This window comes from Tubulanus polymorphus, chromosome 1 (genome assembly GCF_964204645.1).
Source record: "Tubulanus polymorphus chromosome 1, tnTubPoly1.2, whole genome shotgun sequence".
NCBI lineage: Eukaryota > Metazoa > Nemertea > Palaeonemertea > Tubulaniformes > Tubulanidae > Tubulanus > Tubulanus polymorphus.
Genome location: NC_134025.1, coordinates 19,348,089 through 19,369,146, shown reverse-complemented (window position 1 = coordinate 19,369,146; position 21,058 = coordinate 19,348,089). Strand labels below are relative to the sequence as shown.

At 37.0% G+C, this 21,058-nt stretch overlaps 2 protein-coding genes across 7 annotated transcripts in view; one reads left to right on the top strand and one right to left on the bottom strand.

Moving 5' to 3' along the window:
- LOC141899542 (methionine synthase-like) overlaps positions 1-21,058 on the bottom strand; it is a 93,070-nt gene that overhangs the window by 30,985 nt on the left and 41,027 nt on the right. Inside the window, exons 1-15 of one of the 3 annotated variants that reach the window (XM_074785915.1) lie at positions 15,096-15,243; positions 11,131-11,330; positions 9,529-9,618; positions 9,277-9,439; positions 8,719-8,825; positions 8,364-8,423; positions 8,188-8,282; positions 7,069-7,169; positions 5,107-5,168; positions 4,104-4,171; positions 3,934-4,013; positions 3,241-3,353; positions 2,826-2,966; positions 1,609-1,794; positions 815-994 (exon numbers count right to left, since the gene is read on the bottom strand). In XM_074785915.1, coding sequence (XP_074642016.1) covers positions 815-994; positions 1,609-1,794; positions 2,826-2,966; positions 3,241-3,353; positions 3,934-4,013; positions 4,104-4,171; positions 5,107-5,168; positions 7,069-7,169; positions 8,188-8,282; positions 8,364-8,423; positions 8,719-8,825; positions 9,277-9,439; positions 9,529-9,618; positions 11,131-11,330; positions 15,096-15,156 — 1,707 coding nt within the window. In that variant the 5' untranslated portion in view covers positions 15,157-15,243. Of the gene's footprint in view, positions 1-814; positions 995-1,608; positions 1,795-2,825; positions 2,967-3,240; positions 3,354-3,933; positions 4,014-4,103; positions 4,172-5,106; positions 5,169-7,068; positions 7,170-7,252; positions 8,063-8,187; positions 8,283-8,363; positions 8,424-8,718; positions 8,826-9,276; positions 9,440-9,528; positions 9,619-11,130; positions 11,331-15,095; positions 15,244-21,058 lie in introns of those variants that run through there. The other 2 variants (XM_074785922.1, XM_074785930.1) reach the window with 2 other exon arrangements.
- The window catches only part of LOC141899564 (syntaxin-5-like), a 38,490-nt gene continuing 33,064 nt past the window's right edge, over positions 15,633-21,058 (top strand). For 2 of the 4 annotated variants that reach the window (XM_074785975.1, XM_074785941.1), the window contains exon 1: positions 15,633-15,782. The gene's annotated coding sequence lies outside the window, so the exon portion shown is untranslated. The remainder of the gene's footprint in view (positions 15,783-21,058) is intronic. The other 2 variants (XM_074785949.1, XM_074785966.1) reach the window with 2 other exon arrangements.

The window sequence follows — 21,058 nt, the reverse complement described above, 5'->3', positions numbered from 1 at the left end:
AGAATTCAGATCTAAAATGACCTTTTTCGAACAAAAAGTAAACTTATTTTCGATGGACCCACTTTTTCTTGTGATGCTAGGCCCTAGGGGATACATACCAAACCTCAAAGCAATTGATCAAAGTGCCTTCAAAATTTCAACTACCTTGTAGAAAGAAATCCCTAAGAATCGGGCTTGCTGGGGAGGCATACATGCAGCGACAATGAAAAATACTCTTGGGAGGAAAAGTTTTGAAGTTTATCTAGTTGACATTATATAGCAGGACAACTTTTTAAAACGAAGACCTACTTAAATATTTTGGAATAAATTTTTGGTCTGCAGATGCAGCTAGGGTAGATACATACATGGACCTAATATTGAAACGATGGATCAAAGTGTATCTTAAACTTCCCAAGAATACTAGATTCTGTCTATAAACGGACAGACAAACAACCGGACAGATGACGGACAAAAAAATAATGAAGTTAACAAACTTATTAACAAATCAAATACGTAATTTAACTTTTTTAAGGCCTCGGCTTATTGGGAGATGCTAGGCAAAATGCCAGGATTCCAAGGTCAAAAAGTTGCTTGAGTTATTAGCCGGAGTATACAGGATGTATTCAGGGGCCGACCCAGGCGGGACTAGTGAGATTTCCATCAAATGTTTCTAGTGCCCTTTTCATTTTGTCCACAAAGACAATAGCAACATTTCAGTGTGGGAGTACACCTTAACTTTTTGGACATTAAAGTGGCCTTTTGGGATGTTGCAAGTCCTTTAAAATTGGCCTCTGGATCTGACCCCGGTATTACCATACACAACCGCGAAATTTACCTTTATTATGCGTGTAGCTTCGATGAAATTGACACCATAATCATTATGTTCTTCTATTCCGGTCGCTATAGTCAAAATATTTGGATCAAAGATAATATCTGATGGGTCGAAGCCAACTTCAGTGACCAACAGATTGTACGATCGTGTGCAAATATCAACTTTTCCCTTTATGTCTGTGGCCTAAAAAGGACAAGACATATGCTGTAAAACGATGCATGAAATGAATTCTTCAATTCAGCAGAAATACGCTTCATATCAAACTTCATAAGTTTTTCTTCCAACACTGCACCAGGGACAATTAAGCAATGCTAAATTACCATATGTAAAATGAAAACCGTCTTGATTTTGCTGAATTAAGAATATATGGCAACTTATCTGCTAAGTTTTTACCTGGTTACCACACTTAATTTTTTTTCTACATTACACATAAAATTGAAAAAACATTTTTTGAAGTTGTAAACTACCGGTAATATCAATCAAAATCCTATAAACATTCAGTAGAAAAGCCAATATAATATCATCTCGAACGATTCGATAATTAAGGAGCAGAAAATTTATCAGTGATATAATAATTATGACTTCATGAAACAAAAGGCAGTCCATAGGTGGGACAGGGTGCCACATAAAGCACTCAAAATTCTGAAATGCCCTTCTTGAAGAGAAAGGCAGAAAAAAATCATAACGACTTTGAAACTTGAAATGTTTCAAGAGGATCAAATTTCCAAAGAAAACTTACATAAATGCATTGAGCTTTTGGCTGGGAGTGTAGATTGAGTAATAAGTGAAATACATACTTGGCCAACATCATCAAATGCCATGACTACAACAGCTGCCCCATGTCGCCTGATTATTCTAGCTTTATTGAGAAAATCTTCTTTGCCCTCCTTCAAACTGATACTGTTCACGACACATTTACCCTGTGAACATTTTAATCCAGCTTCTACTACTGCAAAGTTTGACGAATCAATACACAGTGGTACCTAAGTAGACAAACAGAAAATTCATGGTAGACTTATACAATTGATTATATAATGAATAAGGTCAAATGCAATTGCAACCACATGATGGACATTATTCACCGAGTCCATCTGGAGCAACCCTCAGAATGCTGCAACTTGGATTGAACCACCCAGGTATTGATGACAACCAAAACATGATTTCACGCTTTAATCTTGGAGACAATTGATTCAGCCATATTGTAACCACAGGAACTTTATTATCGGCTTTCATACCAGAAAAAAATAAACCACTATTGATTATCATCCTACTTCGATCATCTACCATAGTTGTCAATTAATTTTCCCATGATCAGAGTTTGCCTTAGTAATATCTAAGCATTGCAGAGATAGGAGTGTATCCTGTGTCTCTGCATAACATAGTCTAGATAGAAGGGTGTATCTTGGATCATGGATAAATTCATAATATATCAAGCTAATTTTTCAAAGGTGGCACATTCTATGAGGAATATGTATCACTGATAAACTTAAAACCCACAATATACAGGATTTAGAAGATTTCATCTACACCACTCCTGAGATGATTGTTGATTGTGTCAAGAGAGATAGTCTGTAATGTTGTGTCTATTTATTTCAATTTTTAATAGATATCATTCGTTTTCAATCATTTAAATCTTGTATATAATAGGTTTTAAACTTATCATTGATTCTCCACGTGGTTATTCTACTACGTATCACTAGTACATTACTAATGTTTTCTAGTATCAAAGCCTGTACTCAAATGCCGCTTTCTCGTTATCCAAGTAATTAGAACCATCTACAAAATCAGTCGGAATTCATCAGTCATAGAAATACAACAGAGGCAATGAGCAGGCTTATCCTGTTGAATATTCCATGCACTATTTCTACTTATGCACATACTGATTGTTCAAAATTTCTGCGCCACACGTACTTAGCAACTAGTCATACGAGCTCAACTAATCGTTCGACTCATTTAAGCACACTTATAGTCTAAACCCTATAAGCATGTTTAATGATTGTCCGTTAATAATTACCTTGGCAATGTCAGGCTCTGATGATATGAGGTTCAGAAACTTAGACATGGCAGCTTTTCCATCCAGCATACCTTCGTCCATGTTGATATCAAGGATTTGGGCACCATTTTCTACTTGAGTCTTAGCTATGCTCAAAGCTTCCTATAAACATAAATTGACACAACACCCATAGAAAAACATTCAAAACTCCAACTAATGCTTAGTATACTGTTGACTGGACTATCAATGAAAATTATTCCATTGCCTAAAGCAATCTAAATGGCTGAAAAAAGCTTACTCCCACAATCTTAAAAGCTTTCTAATTGTTGGACACTTTAGTAAGCTGACAATCATCAAAACCTATCAGCATTCCAAATTCTAATGAAAATGGTCTTGTTTTGACAAACATTGAAATGTTTAGCAACTCAATATTCACCTCGTAGTCACCATTTGCAATCAGTCGTGCAAATTTCCGAGAACCAGCTACATTACAACGTTCACCAATATTCACGAACAATGAAAGTGGTCCCATATACATAGGCTCCAATCCTTAATAAAAACAAAAGCAATCAAACATGAAGTGTCAAGTAAAATGTTGCAAATACACCATAGGAAGCAGTCCAGTTTCAGAGGTTAAATCGCTATTATGAAGATTTAACCACAATAATCTGTTACACTGATATTTCAGAAATAAAATCTTCGTAGGTCTTTTATTCACACTTCATAGATTGTGACTTGTCTCATATTCGCCAATATTCAAGCATTTTAAGTACCAATATGTAATTCACATAATGCCTGCAGTAGTATTTTGGAGGCATCTTTATTTCAGGCGCTGCAGTTTAGACAGTTAAGTAGGACAGTACAGTCAATCACATATTTGTTTGCCACTTGGTTTACCTAATTGGCACAATTGTTGGAGTTAATGCAAATTGATTTAGTGACCTGTTAAACTATCACAGAAGTGATTTATATTGATATGATTTGGTGCAAGTGGATTACCCACCACTGATTCCATTTGAATGCTGTAACCAGCTCATGCCTTTCAATCTCATAATGGAAACTCCTCGACATTAAAATGTATCATAAACTTATAAAATTGAGCATTGTTTGTTGAGCTAAAACAAATTACCTGCTAGCAAGGTATGTCCTTCATGCATTTCCTTAGGTGGTACTCTGGGTTTATGTCGCTTCATAGTTTCAGCAATAGCACTGAAAGATTCATAATAACAATCAGTCAGTGCTTCACTAGGTTCAAACAATGAATTACAAAATCATATGCATTAAACCTCTGATACATACTGTATATGTTCCGGGGTAGTACCACAACAACCACCTACTATATTGAATAATCCATCTTTTGCAAAAGACTGAAAAAGCATTTACACAATGTCATAAATTATAGAACAAGACTCCCGGCAACATGATTTTTGTCAAACTAGGGTTTCAGGGAAACCATGCATACTGTGAATGTGGTTTGAAAAGCTCTGACAATTTCAATATTCAACATCCCTGGTGAACATATACTGAAACCAACAACCCTGAAACTCACCAAAATCATTGGCCATCATGTCATCAGCTACAACTTTGCAATCATATGTGGTTACTAAATATGTATAATTGCCAATATAGATTGAAATTGTAGAGTAGAGTAGACTCCGCCTAAACCAATGAAGTCGGTACTTTCATTCATTTCCTAATGAATTAGGCGTTACTGGTTTGAAGATCCGCACACTAAATCAATGGCCAAAAATAGGGAATTATTGAGTCCAATGGCATTAGGCTTACTTATTTTGTTCTATTTCATACGATCAGACCGTAGCGAATCACTGATGGTTTGCTTCCCTATATAATATAATTGACACGAGTCATTGAAGACTTAATATTTCATGTTTCTCTTAAATTCCACAACACTTTTCTCCATTTGGGGTCACTCATGATGCACTGGTGTAATAAAAACTATGGCCAATCTAGGTCATGAGTGTACAGTAGAAGAAATGAAGCCTAATGTGAATCCTCAACAGAGATAGAAGATTGATAGTATAATACATTATTGTTGGTGACGAACCGTCATGGTTTACCAGTTTAGGTGCAGAATGAACGGAAATGAAGTCAATTTTACAAAATAAGGCAGATTACTGAACAGAGCAATAATATCAAGACCATACTATCATGTGTGATGAAGATTCTGTCTACAGATGGACGGATAAAAAGTAAATGAAATAAAAAAACTCGCTCGGATTCAAGTCTGAAGTGGGCTTAAAAGGGAAAAACAAGGGAGATCAAATGATATATATATATATACCTCCAACTGAGCTGCCATCATCTCTGGTGTTTCATCATAATCACCAAATGTATTCGGTAAACCTGAAAATAATACATGTTAAACATATCTATGTAAAACAAAAAAAACAAACATTAACCTATTAGCACTCAAGCCGCCCGTATCCGTCCTGCCTAAAACTCAAGCCGCTCTGACACTTTTTTCATATGCTGTACAAAAACGGTTTTAGTGGGATTCGAACCCAATAGCTTATGATAAACTAGACACCCAAGTCCTTGAAATATCGTAGAGAAATCAACATCATCGTATTTGAAATTCTTGAGTATTTGTAGTAAGAACATGACAGATCTGAGCGCTCACTTCAAATCCAAGTAACTTTGGATGAATTTCGGAGGGCCAAAAGGACACCATGTTGGTGGCCCACCTCATCAAATCTTATCATATGAACGCCTTGACTATTTACAACAAATAACACAAGCTTGTAATGCATGAAAATAAACAGTACCGTAAATGAGCTATTCGGGTTCGGTATCGTGATAAACTTGGATTTTCCCTTGAACTTTCTGAGGAGCAATTGACACTATCCCGGTACATAGGCTTAGTGAAATTGACACTACATAGTGCTAATGGGTTAACAGAGATGCTAGGGCCAAAGTACCAAAATTCCGGAATTTAGAACGGGCATTTTTGCATCGCCGGAGATGCAGTGTCACGATCGGCATCTTTCATCTGAAAATACGACGGCAGGCATTCGTTGTGCTTCACATCCCTCCCTGCCTTCTTATGCCCCGCGCTATCCGGGTGACGAAGAATATCTTTTTTCCCGCCACTACCGTATTTGACCTGGTCTTTACAAACGACGCAGTACGCCACGCCAGCTAAGTCTATCTCACGAATGTAGTTCGATAAGTAGTCCCCGTTACTGTCCTCACACTCTAGCCATTGCCAGTTAAATTTATTTTTTATACCGCTGTCAATTGCCTTTATATCGGCCGACTCCCGACTGAATCTTTCCGTGCGTGCTCATTTTGCAGACCATCCCGCAAAAAGAAAGTTACAAAGCTGCGTGCCTCAGCACATAGCACGCGCGTGGTAATAATTAAGATGATATTTATTAAATATTATGTTAATTATTACCACGTGCATCTTCACATTGTTGGCCGTCAGCGGGACGATGTACAACGGCGCGTAAAGATTATTGACTTTTAAGTGGAAATGGCATCACAACAGTGGCGCTCCGCCTACGCACGCACAGATACCACAACAAGCACACATATATACATTGTAGCAGAACGTCCTCGGAAACAGAGACCAAGATAAAATAACACAGAAGCGACGACGAGTACAAACAAACGAACGCTTTTACGGTCCGCGCCATTACTGGTCGCCGCGAGGAATTCTCACCAAATTTCAGGAATTGACATCGGCGATCCTAAATTTCCGGAATACTGGATATTTCCGGAAAACTAGCATCTCTGGGTTAAACAAACCCAGATTAGGCAAGCCAAATACTTTCCAAGTTTAAGAGGTGAAGTTCAAGACTTATTATATAGTACTGAAGATAAGAATGAAATCTTATATACGTAATTGATCATATATCTAAAAAGAAGGTTGCTAGGTCCATAGCGCCAGCGACTGAGTGTGTTATCTAGCAAATATTCTAGAGGGCATCCCTAATCACGTGATTTGTTTTAGTCAGTTGCAACCATGTGTTGTTGATTATGGAGCCCTCACGTCGACGGATATGACATTAACTGATTACAACTAGTTGCTCAAAAGTAGAACGTGGGCAACTGGCTGGAACTGGAGATAGATGGACGCTAACCAGTCGTAAGCTCACCCACATTGACAAATTGGAGCAACTGATTGTATCCAGAGTTCCTCTCATGCGCTGAAAACTGCCAAGCAACTAGTTGTCTCCAATCGCAGTGTCGATGTACACTAGGCTTTAGATGTGTTATCCAGATCCAATCTCCTACTTACCGGCATTAGGATAACACAAGACATAAGATTTTGTATTCTGTCCAATTCTTTCAATGAAAGGCCTCATTTCGTTAGCACCGAGAGCACAGTTCAACCCAACACTGAAAATATGAAAATTGTTGCTCACTAGAAAACACGTAAGTAAAGTAATTTGTCAGAACATAAGTTGCATTCACAGTACCACCTGGAATGTGCCAAATTCATGTAGCTATCAATCTACTCTCTGTGCTCACCCCTCAGCCAATCAAACTCGACTTTGTTGATATCCTGATGATTAGTTTTTGTCCGGCTGGCAATTTAAATGTGTAAAGGTGCATCGCTTGTATTTTGAATGTCTAACATTTCGAAATGGGTAGGATGGCATCCGGCGGATATTGCAGTTGAAGTGTTGATCTGTCTGTGTGATGTTTAATGTTGTCAATAAAATTTTTGGAATTGATATGAATCGTGAATCAGGAACTTAAGAATTTCTCGTTTTATTTTTTACCAAATGTTTGTGGTATTTTTTCCAAATAGTTTATTGTTCAATATTAAATAATAAATACTAAGATGATATTAGATCAATAAGGATATCTGTTAGGCCTACTTACATTTGCCAGTTTGCTCAAAATAAAATAACTTCAGGCTTCTGTTTCAATCTTGTTTAGTCTAAGTCCTGGAGATCTTCTGATGTTTGTGATAAACCGTTTGTTGTCTGTACCTGGAATCCTCGGCACATTGGAGATATCCTAGCGAAGCTTGGTGCTCTTTCTGGGTAAATCTTGATGATCAGTTTTTACAAGGATGGTGATAATTGGTCGATTGTCTCAGGGGGTGGGTACAGATTGATAGTTGCTTTAGAATGGACAAAACCAGGGTGCACATTGCTGAATTTGCTAGATAGTTATCCCTGGGTCATACCACAGAGATTCACAATTACAATTTATCTCGGACTCTGAGCCAATTTCTGTTTACACACAGAGAAATGCTGGATCAGTCTTTTAGGTGTTTTAATTGGTATGGTCTATGGAACAGACTAATTCATAACAGACTCTCTAGCGCAAACACTTGCTCTCTCCTAAATGGAACCGTCCAAATTAAGAGCGGTGAATGCCACTATTAGCTGTGTACTGTACTTACCACAAGGGATTTGTATGTCCTACACTTATGAGGAATGCTTCACCAGTTTGTCCAGATAAAGTTCTTCCACTCTTATCAACAATCGTTCCAGAAATCTGAAAACATGCAAGGAAAGTTTTTAATCTGGCTCTCTTTGTTCTTAATGATTGAATATCAATAGAAAATCTCATACTTACAAATATAGGTACAGGTTGATAAGTGTTTTCAAATAGAAGCTGTATAGCGTACAGAGCAGCCTATTAATGAAACAAGAGAATAATAGCTTCATAGGTAAACATTTGAAAGGAATTAAAACCAAAATGTGGTGAATGCCACGTGTATCTCCCCAGGACATGCACATAATAGGACAAATGTGCTAACAAGAAGTTCAAGTTGGGTGGTGTATTGAATGGACAACGATCAACGACAGGGGTGAAACTCATTTTCATCTGACAAACAAACCAGGTTTCAAAAAGATACCTTTGGAATTGTAACAGGCCCCAGACTCGGCCTATGTAGACGCAGTATGTGAGAGATGTAGGTTATGAATACCTTTGCATTAGCTGTATCAAATATAGTTTCAACTAGTAAAATTTCTGCACCACCATCTAACAATCCTCTAGCTTGTTCACTGTATGCATCGACCAGTTCATCAAATGCTGCAATGATTTAGGAAAAAAGGGCTGTTACTTTAAAGAGGGTTTTACATGGCATACGTGAGGAAGCAGGATCCGATCTAAGCACTTGTCCGATTGCCCAGGAAAAGTAGGCCTATATTTTCAATAGGGCAAGTAGGTTATCATTATCACTTGTCCAACGGGCTAATGCAATACTTTATATCAAAGCTTTTTTCCCACTCAATACAATGGATGATTGTGCCACCCACTAATCGGACTGCCAGTGTAGGGCAAGTTGATTCTGGGGTCAAGGGAAATTTCAGATAAGCTTGTGGCTTTTAGATCGAACCCTGGGTAGGTGTTTGAAGCTTCATAATAATTCAGGAATAGAAAATTTCACGATTTAAGAATACATGTAGTTAAAGAAAGTAAAAAAGCTCATCTTTAAACAATACCATTTTATTTTGGTGTTGTTACTTTCTGAAATACTTACTGACGTTACGGAAATCTGGTCTTTCAACAGATGGTGAAATGGACAATGTTCTATTTGTTGGTCCTAAAGCCCCAGCGACATATCTTTTAACCCCAGTTTCATTGGTGACATCATCCACAGCACGTCTGGCAACCTTCGCTGATTCAAGATTGATCCTGTAGACCTGGATTAATGTTCCCATTGTAAATAATCTTTCTTTCAAACAACTACAACATACGCGTACTTAACTGTACTTATATATAGGATACATACCATGTGTTCCATTCCATAATCTGCTTGAGCAATCTTTGTCCCGCTGAAGGTATTGGTTTCGATAAAATCAGCTCCAGCTAAGAGATAATCCTAAGGGGCAAATATATATCATGAACAACTGTTTTCATAGATTGACAGTACAGTAGAACATGTGCAAGTCTGATTTTTCTTCCCATTTTCAATATATATTTCATATATTTCATATATAAGCCTATATTTCCCTATTGAAGTCAAAGTTTCTAAGTCGCAAACTCACTTAAGTTGTAGCATTTGATGGTTTGAATGATTAGAAATTTAGCACGGTCACTAACTATAAGTTGGGCAAGGGGCTTAGACATGCTGGTTATGTTCCCCTTGTCGAAACCGAATGCACTAAAAATGGGTTGCAATAGGTGTTTGGCCTCCCCTCTGAGAAGAGTCAAATTCGTGAGCAAATAGTTTCACTGATGTGGCTTTAAAGAGAGGAATCTATCATGGCATATATGGTCCAGTTAACTCTTACCCAATTTTAGCAAGATATAGCAATAAATTTGATGAAGGAACAAAACTCAATAATGAGCGGCTATTTTAGAATGTATATTCTAATTGGGATCTTTGAGATACAAAACCCTGGGCCCGGTTTCACAAATGTGGATTAAGCCCCTGTGGATTTGAATCAAAATTTTCGGGTTCATTTTTGACACCTGTTTCACAAATGTGAAATAACTTTGTCGAAAGTTTAGGATTAAATCGGCTAATTTCAAATTAATTACCATGAAATTGGAGCCAGACTTGAACCCGAATAACAACAAAATTTTGAACTTAAATTGAAAACTTGAGTAATGAACAAATTTATCACGCCTATAACTTTTCTCAGAATTGAAAATTTCATTCGAGAAATTTAATTCAATGAAAAAACAAAACGATTACAGTATAACCTCTCTATAGTGAACACTTGGGGTTCTGAACAAATTGTTCACTATAGAAAGGTGTTCACTAAATAGAGGTAGTACATATTTGTGTCACGCCACCTACTAGTAGTTTGAATAACTACCCCCAATATTAAGCATTAATCAAAAACAATAACAGCTGTCCATTCATAATTGTAGTCACCAATTAACCTAATTAGTACTGCCTAAGGACTATTAAAGACAACTAGCCATTGAATGACCATGATTTGTATACATATGGTATATGATGAACACCTAGAAACTGATAACAATGAGTCTACTAGCAAACTTTGACTGTTTAGATATTCTGTGATGGGACCACTGTTCACTATTGAGGGGTATAATTCCTCATTTGGTACCCGAAAAAGTGTTCACTGTTCACTATAGATAGGTGTTCACTAAATGGAGGTTCTGTTTAATTGAAAATGAGTAGGGAAAATTTGGTTCCGGCCAAAAAGAGTTCACTAAGGGAGGTGTTCACTAAGGGAGATTTTACTGTAAATTCATGTCAAAATTTTGTTCATGTTTTAGGACTAACTAATGCATCGTGGGAAGCTAATTTGGAATTTACTTTTTTTCTTTATTTTTTTCTATTTGTGAATTTTTATATCCAATCCAAAAAGCAGCGCACTGGTTCTTTTGAAAAACAATTGTCACACTGATTGTTACTAACCTTATGAATTTTATAAATGATGTCAGGCTGAGTTAAACTTAAAATATCATTGTTTCCCTTCAAAGGTTTAGCGTGATCTTTAAATTCAGTGCCACGGAATGCTGCTTCATCTAATTTACATCTTTGAATCATTGTTCCCATTCCCCCATCGAAGATCATAATTCTTTTCTTCAGCGTTGCATCTAGTTCTTGGAAGATATCTGTAAAATAGCATTAAATTTGTACTGGACCAGTGCAGTAGTTTCCCTTTGTTTTTGAAATAAAAGATGCCCCTTAGTTGGACAAAACGGTATATGGTACAAATTGATTTGGAGGATAGCAAAGGGCGAAAGCAATCAACATATTTACAGTAATAAGCTTGCTTAATTCGGAATTTTCTATCCAAACTTTCACTTAACTTGATGAAATATTTGGTCAATTTAACTTGGAACCAAGGTATTATTCATAGTTTGGATTTTACTTTCGGAGAAATCTGGACAGTCCATATCCGAATTAAGTGAGTCCTACTGTGCTATATTCCTATTTTCTTAATACAATGTACTTAGTGTTAGCAACGCATAACCTTCAACTTTTAAATTTACTATATGTAACTCTTGTAGGCCTAAACCAGTGGTATCAAATAAAAAAAACCCCAGTAGGGCTAAAGTCTGATGAAATGACAATTAAACCATTTACACTTGACCTTAGGTCCTAGCGTTTTGTCTCTAGAGACAAACCTTTGGCTAAACCATGTGTCAGAACTAATTCATGTCTAGTCTTATCAAAATGTCAAAGCTACATATCTACCATGTAACCTACACTCAAGTCCATGATCACTGACCTTTCATCTACAATAATAGTAAGTATTCATTCAAAAAGACCATGTAGGAAAATTACAAATTCATTAAAGCAGGGGGCTTAGTAGTCAGATAGGCCTATAAAACTTGCACTTTGGTCTCATGTTTTCTTCCATATGAAGCGACCAATTTTCTAATACAAATTTGTCAAGTCAAATTCTTTAATTAGTAATTAATCAATTGAATACCAATCAAAATTAGGCCAATGAGGTGGGCCTAATTGTGGCAAGTTAGAATTCAGCCAGATTAGCAGTGTTGCTCTTTTTTACTGTATATCACTCAAATTGTCTTTGTATTAAGACCAAGAGTTTGCAAATAAAGTAAAGTAAAGGTCACTTTCCCTCAATAGTTAGATCTAATCACTCAGGCAGTGGCAGTCAATCATTAATTTGTTTGATAGGGGAGCCTAAAAGTAGACTCAGTCTAATTTTCAATATGTTAACTGAGAAGAGTGCATTTGCAGTTCTTCATTAAACTGGAGAACCTAACAGGTATCTTGGTAAAACAAAAATTGCAGATCCGCACTCATAGATTTGTGCAATCAATTGTACATATAAATCTTACTTAGAATGTCATCCAGGAATCCAGGAAGAAAGACACTCTAAATATTTGGATGGATGAAAGCTGTGGGTACTGGAGTGTGTAATGGGTAGTGTAGTGTGATCTGTGTGCATTTGTGGCCAGCACACACATCACATTGTTCAATGGGGTTTGATCCAGGACTCGCGAGATTTTCAACAACACGGAAGTAACGTGTAATAAATGATGACTTGAATTGCATGACTACCTACCACCCCTCATTATTGTTGGAAAACTAAACGTTCGGCACTGACTAAAAATTAGTAATAACATTTTAGAAATGGCCAGAATTTTAACTTAGGTTCTATCTCATTTTTATTTTACAATTGCGATTAGTATAATTTTTTTTTAAACGGCTGTTAAGGCTTCATGTTTCGTCTGCAATTCACTGCAAATAGTTATACAACTACGCACATTTCAGTGTTTTTGGCAGCTGTACACTCAATCGGCACCGTTCGTGACTAGCTTCACTGCGGAATTATCATTAACTAACATCGCCACATCACATCATCAACTTATATTGTGCCTTAAAACCCTAACAGCCGAAATAATTGAAATGCACGTGTACACGATTTCTATCATTGAAAATTGAGAGTGGCCATGTTTGTGTTTGCTGCTTCGTGCAAATCCCGCGCGGTGGCACAACCGCGCGGAGTGTGGCCGATACGTCCAGTAGAGTGAACTTTCAGGTAGGGCAATGAGAAACTTTTCAGTAGAGTAGAGATTGTCAAAAATATCCTGAAACAATTTTTTTGTGATCCACTCTACACTCTGAAAGAAAAATAAAATTTTCTTAGGCCTATATAACAGCGAAATTTTCTAATCTAAATTTTAACCATATCAGACAATTTGGCTAAGTGTTAAAAAAATGCCAATTGAACTGAAATGTGATTACTTGCACCAGGCCTAATTACGGCCTCCTCACATCATTTCTAACAAGTCTACATACATTACAATAACCATGTCTCGAAACCACCCGTAAGTTTCCATTAAATATGACCTCACCTTACCCTAACCCTATCCCTAGGGGTAAAAACGGACCCTAAATCTCACCCTTACCTCTAAACCTAACCCTCTGGACCCTAGCCCATCGAAACCCTAACCCTAAACCCTATATAATGATTTTATTTATAATTATTTTATTGCTATATCTTATTATATATAGCCATTGGCAAAAATTTTGCATCATTTTAGTAAACGATATTTTGCCAAAATAGCGTTTACTAAAATAATGCCGCATTGGCAAAATATCCACTTCCATTTATTTATTAATATTATGATAGGTATGTTCATGTCCGCGCGGGGCGCCACTATCGATTGTGATGACCATTATTGATAAGGAAAAGTGTGATGCGCGTTTTTACTACGCGTTTTGACATCGCGTAATAAAATCATTCATAAAACCTGTCTATCAATGCAAATGAGCTAAAATCTTTTGGAATCAACCAATAAGATCTATCTTTATCACTTGGGGGTTGGTCTAGTGTATAAATCCGCATTTTAGTTGAAGAAAATAGAAATCGAAATATACCCTTTTTCAAGAGCAAAATACGTCAGCTTAGGACCCGGAATAAGCGACGAATCATCAGGAATCGGAAGGTTTAGGATCTTAAAATTCAAATACTGAAGACTGCATGATTTTATTTCGTGTCGGGGCTGAGCGATCGCTGCCGGAAAAGTCGATGTCTAAGTTTTGCGTTGAAGCGAGCGATACAAAATGGCGGCCAGCACTTGTTATTGAATGATGACGCGCCGTGCTGCTCGTGATGAGATCAATATTCAACAATTATTCATCGGTCTAGCGGTGAATTATTGTATTTATTTTCCGATTCATAATTATTCATCACTATATTTCTGAATATTAGGACAGATTTAGCGAAATGATAGGCAAAAAATTTTTTTTTTCCGGGCAGATCGCCACTACGCTCCCGTCATCTCTTGTTATTTTATATAGCCGTCTGACGACCGTCTGATAATGATTCTTAACGACCAATTGTTTATCAGAATTTTATAGCGGATAAATAAACAATATAAACACAAGGTATTTCCGTGATATTTTGAATTTATTCGCAAATCATATTTAGCGCAATTCTCGCGAGATTATCAACAACCCGGAAATAAAATCCAAGCCCATCGCCAAACCCCTGTGAGTTTTTGTGTATTGAAACATGAAGACAATTTTCGCTCAAATTTTCAAACTTCAATTTGCGATATCTCGAAAACTACTGAAGATAATTCAAAAATTTAAAAAGTATATTGTTATTTGAGCCCTCCCCATTCCAACAAGCTTTCTTTCAGTAAGATTGGAGCTATTGGAGCAGTTTAATACAACTTGGCTAAATTGCACCATTCATGAGAGGAGCGGATCTGCGGATTTGGAACACATGTTTTATAGACGAATTGCAATTTAACTTGACAGTAGATTTAGGGATTACGATGTGGGTGCTCAAACTTATCGACCTTTTCTCCATCTAGCGGAATTCAGAATAACAACAAAAACGATTTACCTATTATGAAATTGAATTTGAAAAATTAGTTCATTTCTCATACCTGTCACCACTGATGAATTAGTCGAATTAGTAGTAGCGGTACTTGCAGCGGCAGGAGCCATTGTGGTATTTATGTGGATAATCGTGAAGAAGATAGGAACGATCACAAGTTAATCGTCGCGACCGACAGTTACAAATGACAGATTACAGTCGGCTGCACGCATATTTATATAGAGCGTCAACGCGGAACGGACACCGAATCGGACACAATTGCGCCTCTACAAAAACAACCCTCGCATTTTCATATTCGTTTTCTTTGGTGGAAGTGACGGTCGTCTTGCCAAAGCTATTTTTTGAATTAAAGAAAACTTAGGCGTAGGATTAGACTAACTTCGCGCCCGCAGTTTCCAAACTCAGATTACTACCGTTATTAGGCATAACTCTCAGATCGATTTTTAAGTGAAACCTCTTTGTGAAACTGATCCGATAATTTATTGCAAGAGAGTGGGGTGATGCATTGTGACATGCAAGCCGGCTCTGGAAAACTTGGAACTGATGGACATATTCAACGATTCGTCCGTAGGCCTATGTCCGGCGCGTAATCCCACCTTCTCAAACCCGGAAGTGTTTGCGTGTACGAATCTGCATCGGCTGTCAAAATCGCTGTCAAATATTCTTACTGAAGTTTCACATTTGATGGAATCTCCTCGACCTTGGTAGTTCTATGTAACTGATTTTAATATTCTCTGTAAGAAATCAGAAGATGTTACACAAATCTTGTGACGGGGTGTTGACTTTTGGCCGGCCTGCCCTGCCGGTCATCCTTCTTATTTATTACCGAAGCAGGAATCGAATGAGTTACACTTGTTTATTGTTATTGTTAATATCTAATGTCTATTTCAACCTGACTTAAAAGCATTCCGGGTGGCCTAGTCTGAATACCAGTCGTTGTTACGGTTCCGTTTCGTACAACGTCTGACGCTAAAGTATCATATATAGGTATGTTCATGTCCGCGCGGGGCGCCACTATCGATTGTGACGACCATTATTGATTAGGAAAAGTGTGATGCGCGTTTTTACTACGCGTTTTGACATCGCGTAGTAAAATCATTCATAAAACCTGTCTATCAATGCAAATGAGCTAAAATCTTTGGAATCAACCAATAAGATCTATCTTAATCACTTGGGGGTTGGTTTAGTGTATAAATCCGCATTTTAGACGAAGAAAATAGAAATCGAAATATACCCTTTTTCATGAGCAAAATTCGTCAGCTTAGGACCCGGAATAAGCGACGAATCATCAGGAATAGGAAGGTTTAGGATCTTAAAATTCAAATACTGAAGACCGCATGATTTTATTTCGTGCTGAGCGATCGCTGCCGGAAAATTCAATGTCTAAGTTTTGCGTTGAAGCGAGCGATACAAAATGGCGGCCGGCGCTTGTTATTGAATGACGCCGCTCCGCGCTGCTCGTGATGAGATCAATATTCAACAATTATTCATCGGTCTAGCGGTGAATTATTGTATTTATTTTCCGATTCATAATTATTCATCGCTATATTTCTGAATATTAGGACAGATTTAGCGAAATGATCGGCATTTAAGAGGGAGGCGTCTAATGGGATGAATTGAGGCTTGTGACGGGCAAAAATAGAGGCGCGTGATGGGACAGTGAGGCTCCCGAGGGGATTTTCCAAAAGCAGCAAAATTGAAATATATATAAAATATTGTTGAAATTTAGCTCAAAACAAAACAAATGGATTATTATTTAGTTATTATTAGTAGTATTATTACTATTGCTTGGTTTATGTTTCTAAACTGATTGATTTTATTATGATATCATGAATATATTTCAAATTTCAGCGTTTTGAGCTAGGCCAAGCCTAATTTTCTGCTTTTCTTAACTAAAATCCATCTAGCAAATAATATATAAAATATATTGGTATATTTAAATCAATTTGCAATAGGAGCCTATGGCTATAGACCTAACTGACAGGCCTTGATAATCATGTTAATTCATTTCAAAAATTATGTAGTGAAAAAAATAATTTCATCTGAAATCATATCAATATTTCTCAATATTTCACATTTTTTCTTGCCGTTATCATGGAAACCTAATATAATAATCTACATAATAATAGATATTCCTAGATAAACTTAGGGCAAACATAAACTATTGATAACTAGTTATTCTATCCCCTTTCTACATCATAACTTATGATCTAACATCGATATTTTCATTATTTTACCGTTTTTCGGCTGGTTTCCATGGAAACCATAGGCATTTGGAATCAGATAAAAATTTTGGGTCTTTCAACTGTCACCTGAAAGTGCTATGAGTGTATTGCTCTTTAAATTTCTAGTCTATCTCTTTTAGTTTAAGAGATATTGAAGTTTGTTTACATGAAATATTGCCTTATTAGATCACAGTTTTTGTGTATTGAAACATGAAGACACTTTTCGCTCAAATTTTCAAACTTCATTTTGCGATATCTCGAAAACTATTGAAGATAATTCAAAAATTTAAAAAAGCATATTGTTATTTGAGCCCTCCCCATTCCAACAAGCTTTCTTTCAGTAAGATTGGAGCTATTTAAATTTTTTATGGATATAGCTATCATATAGAGGTTAACTCCTGTTAATTGCAATGCAACAACTGATTTTAGTGTCAAATCAAACCTTTGTACTAAAATGAATTAATTAGTTACCTTGTTGACTTTGAAAACGTGTTTTATAATAAAATTTTTGATGATTTAAATCGCGAATCGGAGAATTTATTGATTTGATTTGAATTGAATTGATTGCCACTATCGGGATTTCCAATACGGACTAAATTAATAAAATGTGAAAATTCAATATGTCTCTCTAAAATTACTCTACATGTTATTTTTTGTTGATAAAATGCATAAATTTTGGTCAATTTTAACCTTAAAAATTTGGAACAAGAATAACATCTGCATTGGCATCAATGTCAGTCCAAGTTAAGTTCGAATCCGTAATTTACACTCCCATCATGCACCACGAAAAGCCGCCATATTTGTCATGGTGCTTCACTTCAACTATTTTTTTAGGCGACTAGTCAAAAGTTTTGAGCTACTACGATCGTCAAAAGCTACTTAGGATTACAAATTTATGCACAAACAATAGTTAACTTCCATCTGATTACAGAACAGTCAGTTTGAGGTAAGTTGATGGTGTTTTAAGGGGTGAAATAGACGCTCAAAGCCTCGTCCCTCAAAATGAGGGACGAAAATTAACCTTATATGAGCACTTTTGCCCTAGACGTTGTTTCAGGAACAACGGCTAGGTACTAGACTACGGGTGGCCTAGCTCAGTTAGTTTTGGTAGTACATACCTGATAAAAATCTTACTAGGACCAGAATGCACTGGCAGCTGACCTAAAACATCCTTTTTAATCCACTTGAAACTGTTGTATTGAAAGGGATATCCAAGAAGTCTTTATTGAAAGGGGTTCCTGAGAGAAAAGAGACTCCATGATTTGAAAGTTCAATAATACAGGGATGAAAATCTTCCGCGGATTTCCGCGGAAGGAGGTCCAATTTTATCATTCTTGAGATTGATATAGATCCGTTGAGAAAATGATAGGGGGGTTAGGGTCTGGGGGAAAGTTGATAGTTAGATTGTAGGATACTTAAAGAACAGACCGTAAAAGCGTCTCATAAAACTGGTGCTACGATCTCTGAAATCTTTTTTACAACATCATTGCGAAACACCGCTGTTGTCTAGAACAATTATATAGGCCTGCACGTATATACATGCAATAGCGCTGCGCGGGAAATCTATATTTAGAATCTGCGATGGCATGCTTCAATTCATGCAAGAAAGCCTATGCGCTCGATAAAAGTATTTGTAGTCATTGTTTTAATTCAGGCACAAAACGCTTGGCATGAGTGATAGATTGGAAGATTATAGATAGGGGCTCCTCTTGGGACTACTATTTATTGACAAGTTCATTTAAGTATGAACATGTTCTAGTGATTTGGATTTCGTGGGAGCCATCCTTTTCATGTACTCCAGACAATCATAAACAACGAACGATCAACCGCGTGGCAGCAGTCTTATTTTGTCATTGGAAAATTGGCCTCACGTGCGACAAAAACTCCTTGAAATTTCAAAATTTTCTTGGGGGAGGTCCCCCAAACCCCACTCTAGGGGCTTCACACCTTCGGTTCCGTAAAAAATGATGATTTAGGTCGACTGCCTGTCCTTTCTGGTCCTATTAAGACCTTTATCAGGTATGTACTACCAAAAATGACTGAGCTAGGTCACCTAATGTTCTCAAGTCAGGTTGAAATGGACATTAGTCCCTATATTAGTCAGAGAAATCCAACAATATATATTTAATTTCATATTTGATCTAATAAAATATAACAATAAAATCATTATATTGGGTTTAGGTTTAGGGTTTCGTTTGGGTTAGGGTCTAGAGAGTTATGATTAGGGTGAGGGTCTAGAGAGTTATGATTAGGGTGAGGTTTAGGGTCCGTTTTACCCTACCACCTAGGGATAGGGTTAGGGTTAGGTGAGGCTATATGTAGTGAAAACTTACGGGTGGTTTCCAGTGAGTCCGTTGGTCTAGTGGAAAGACGTTAGGCTAGCAATCTGCTGGTGCGGGTTCGAATCCCGCTCTATGCTCCTATTTTCTCTGACTCTGTTCCCCACACTTTCTTTGAATTTTCCAAGTTGTGCACCTCAGTGCGCATGCGCAGTGTCAATCAGAACAAGCCATTGGCAAAATAGCGTTAACAGGAATAATGCCGCATTGGCAAAATGTCACCTGCCAACTAAAAATCCATCCTCAAATCATTTTGGGATTTGTAACAATTGGAAATGAAAATAATGCCTATGCGGCAGATTAGGCTAATTTGACATTTGTGTACGTTGTTTTGCCAATGGCTATACGATAATTAGATATTAGAATGAAAATGAATAAATATTGGGTTTCAATCGTGTTAGGGTCTAGAGAGTTAGGTTTAGGATTATAAGGGTCCGTTTAACAGCTAGTCGGAATAGGGTTAGGGTAAAAGTTGGAGTCCTAGGCCTATATGTAGTTAAAACTTACCAACCAATTCCAAGAACCGCAGTGCAAAATAGTTTAACAGGAATAATGCTGCATTGGCAGGATACCACCTGCCAGTTAAACGTTAATAGCTCATTCCTGGTTTATGTCATGTAGGTAGGCCTATTACAAGTTCCTGTTATTTTATAGCTAATATTCAAGGCTTTGATATGATATTAGATTTGATGACGTGGGCCACCAAAATTGTGACTTTTTGGCTCCCTGATATTCACCCAGACTTACTTGGATAGGCCTATGAGTGAGCGCTCAGATCTGTCATGTTCATACCCCAAGTACTTGAGAATTTCAAGTAGGAAGATGTTGATTTCTATATGGAATTGCGGGGACTTGGGTGTTTATCATAAGCTATTTGATTTGAATCTCTGTATAATTGTTTATGTGTAGCAGACGAAAGTAGTGGTCGAACAGGACACCAATTCAATCTTATTCAGTGGAAAATAATGGCTATTGTGCCATTTCAATTATATTCTGAAATCAAGTGATGAAAAATTAAAATTAAAATTCTGATTAGGCAACTGTCTGTTACAAGAAAAATTCATGGGTGTCCCTAGTCTAGTATCTAGCCGTCGTTCTACAAACAACGTCTAGGGCAAAAGTGCTCATATAAGGTTAATTGAGTGTCTATTTCACCCCTTAAAACACCATCAACTTACCTCAAACTGACTGTTCTGTAATCAGATGGAAGTTAACTATTGTTTGTGCATAAATTTGTTATCCTAAGTAGCTTTTGACAATCGTAGTAGCTCAAAACTTTTGACTAGTCGCCTCAAAAAATCGTTGAAGTGAAGCAACATAACAAATATGGCGGCTTTTCGTGGTGCATGATGGGGAGTGTAAATTAAGGGTTCGGACTTGAACTTGGACTGACATTGATGCCAATGCAGATATTATTCTTGTTTCAAATTCTTAAGGTTAAAATTGAC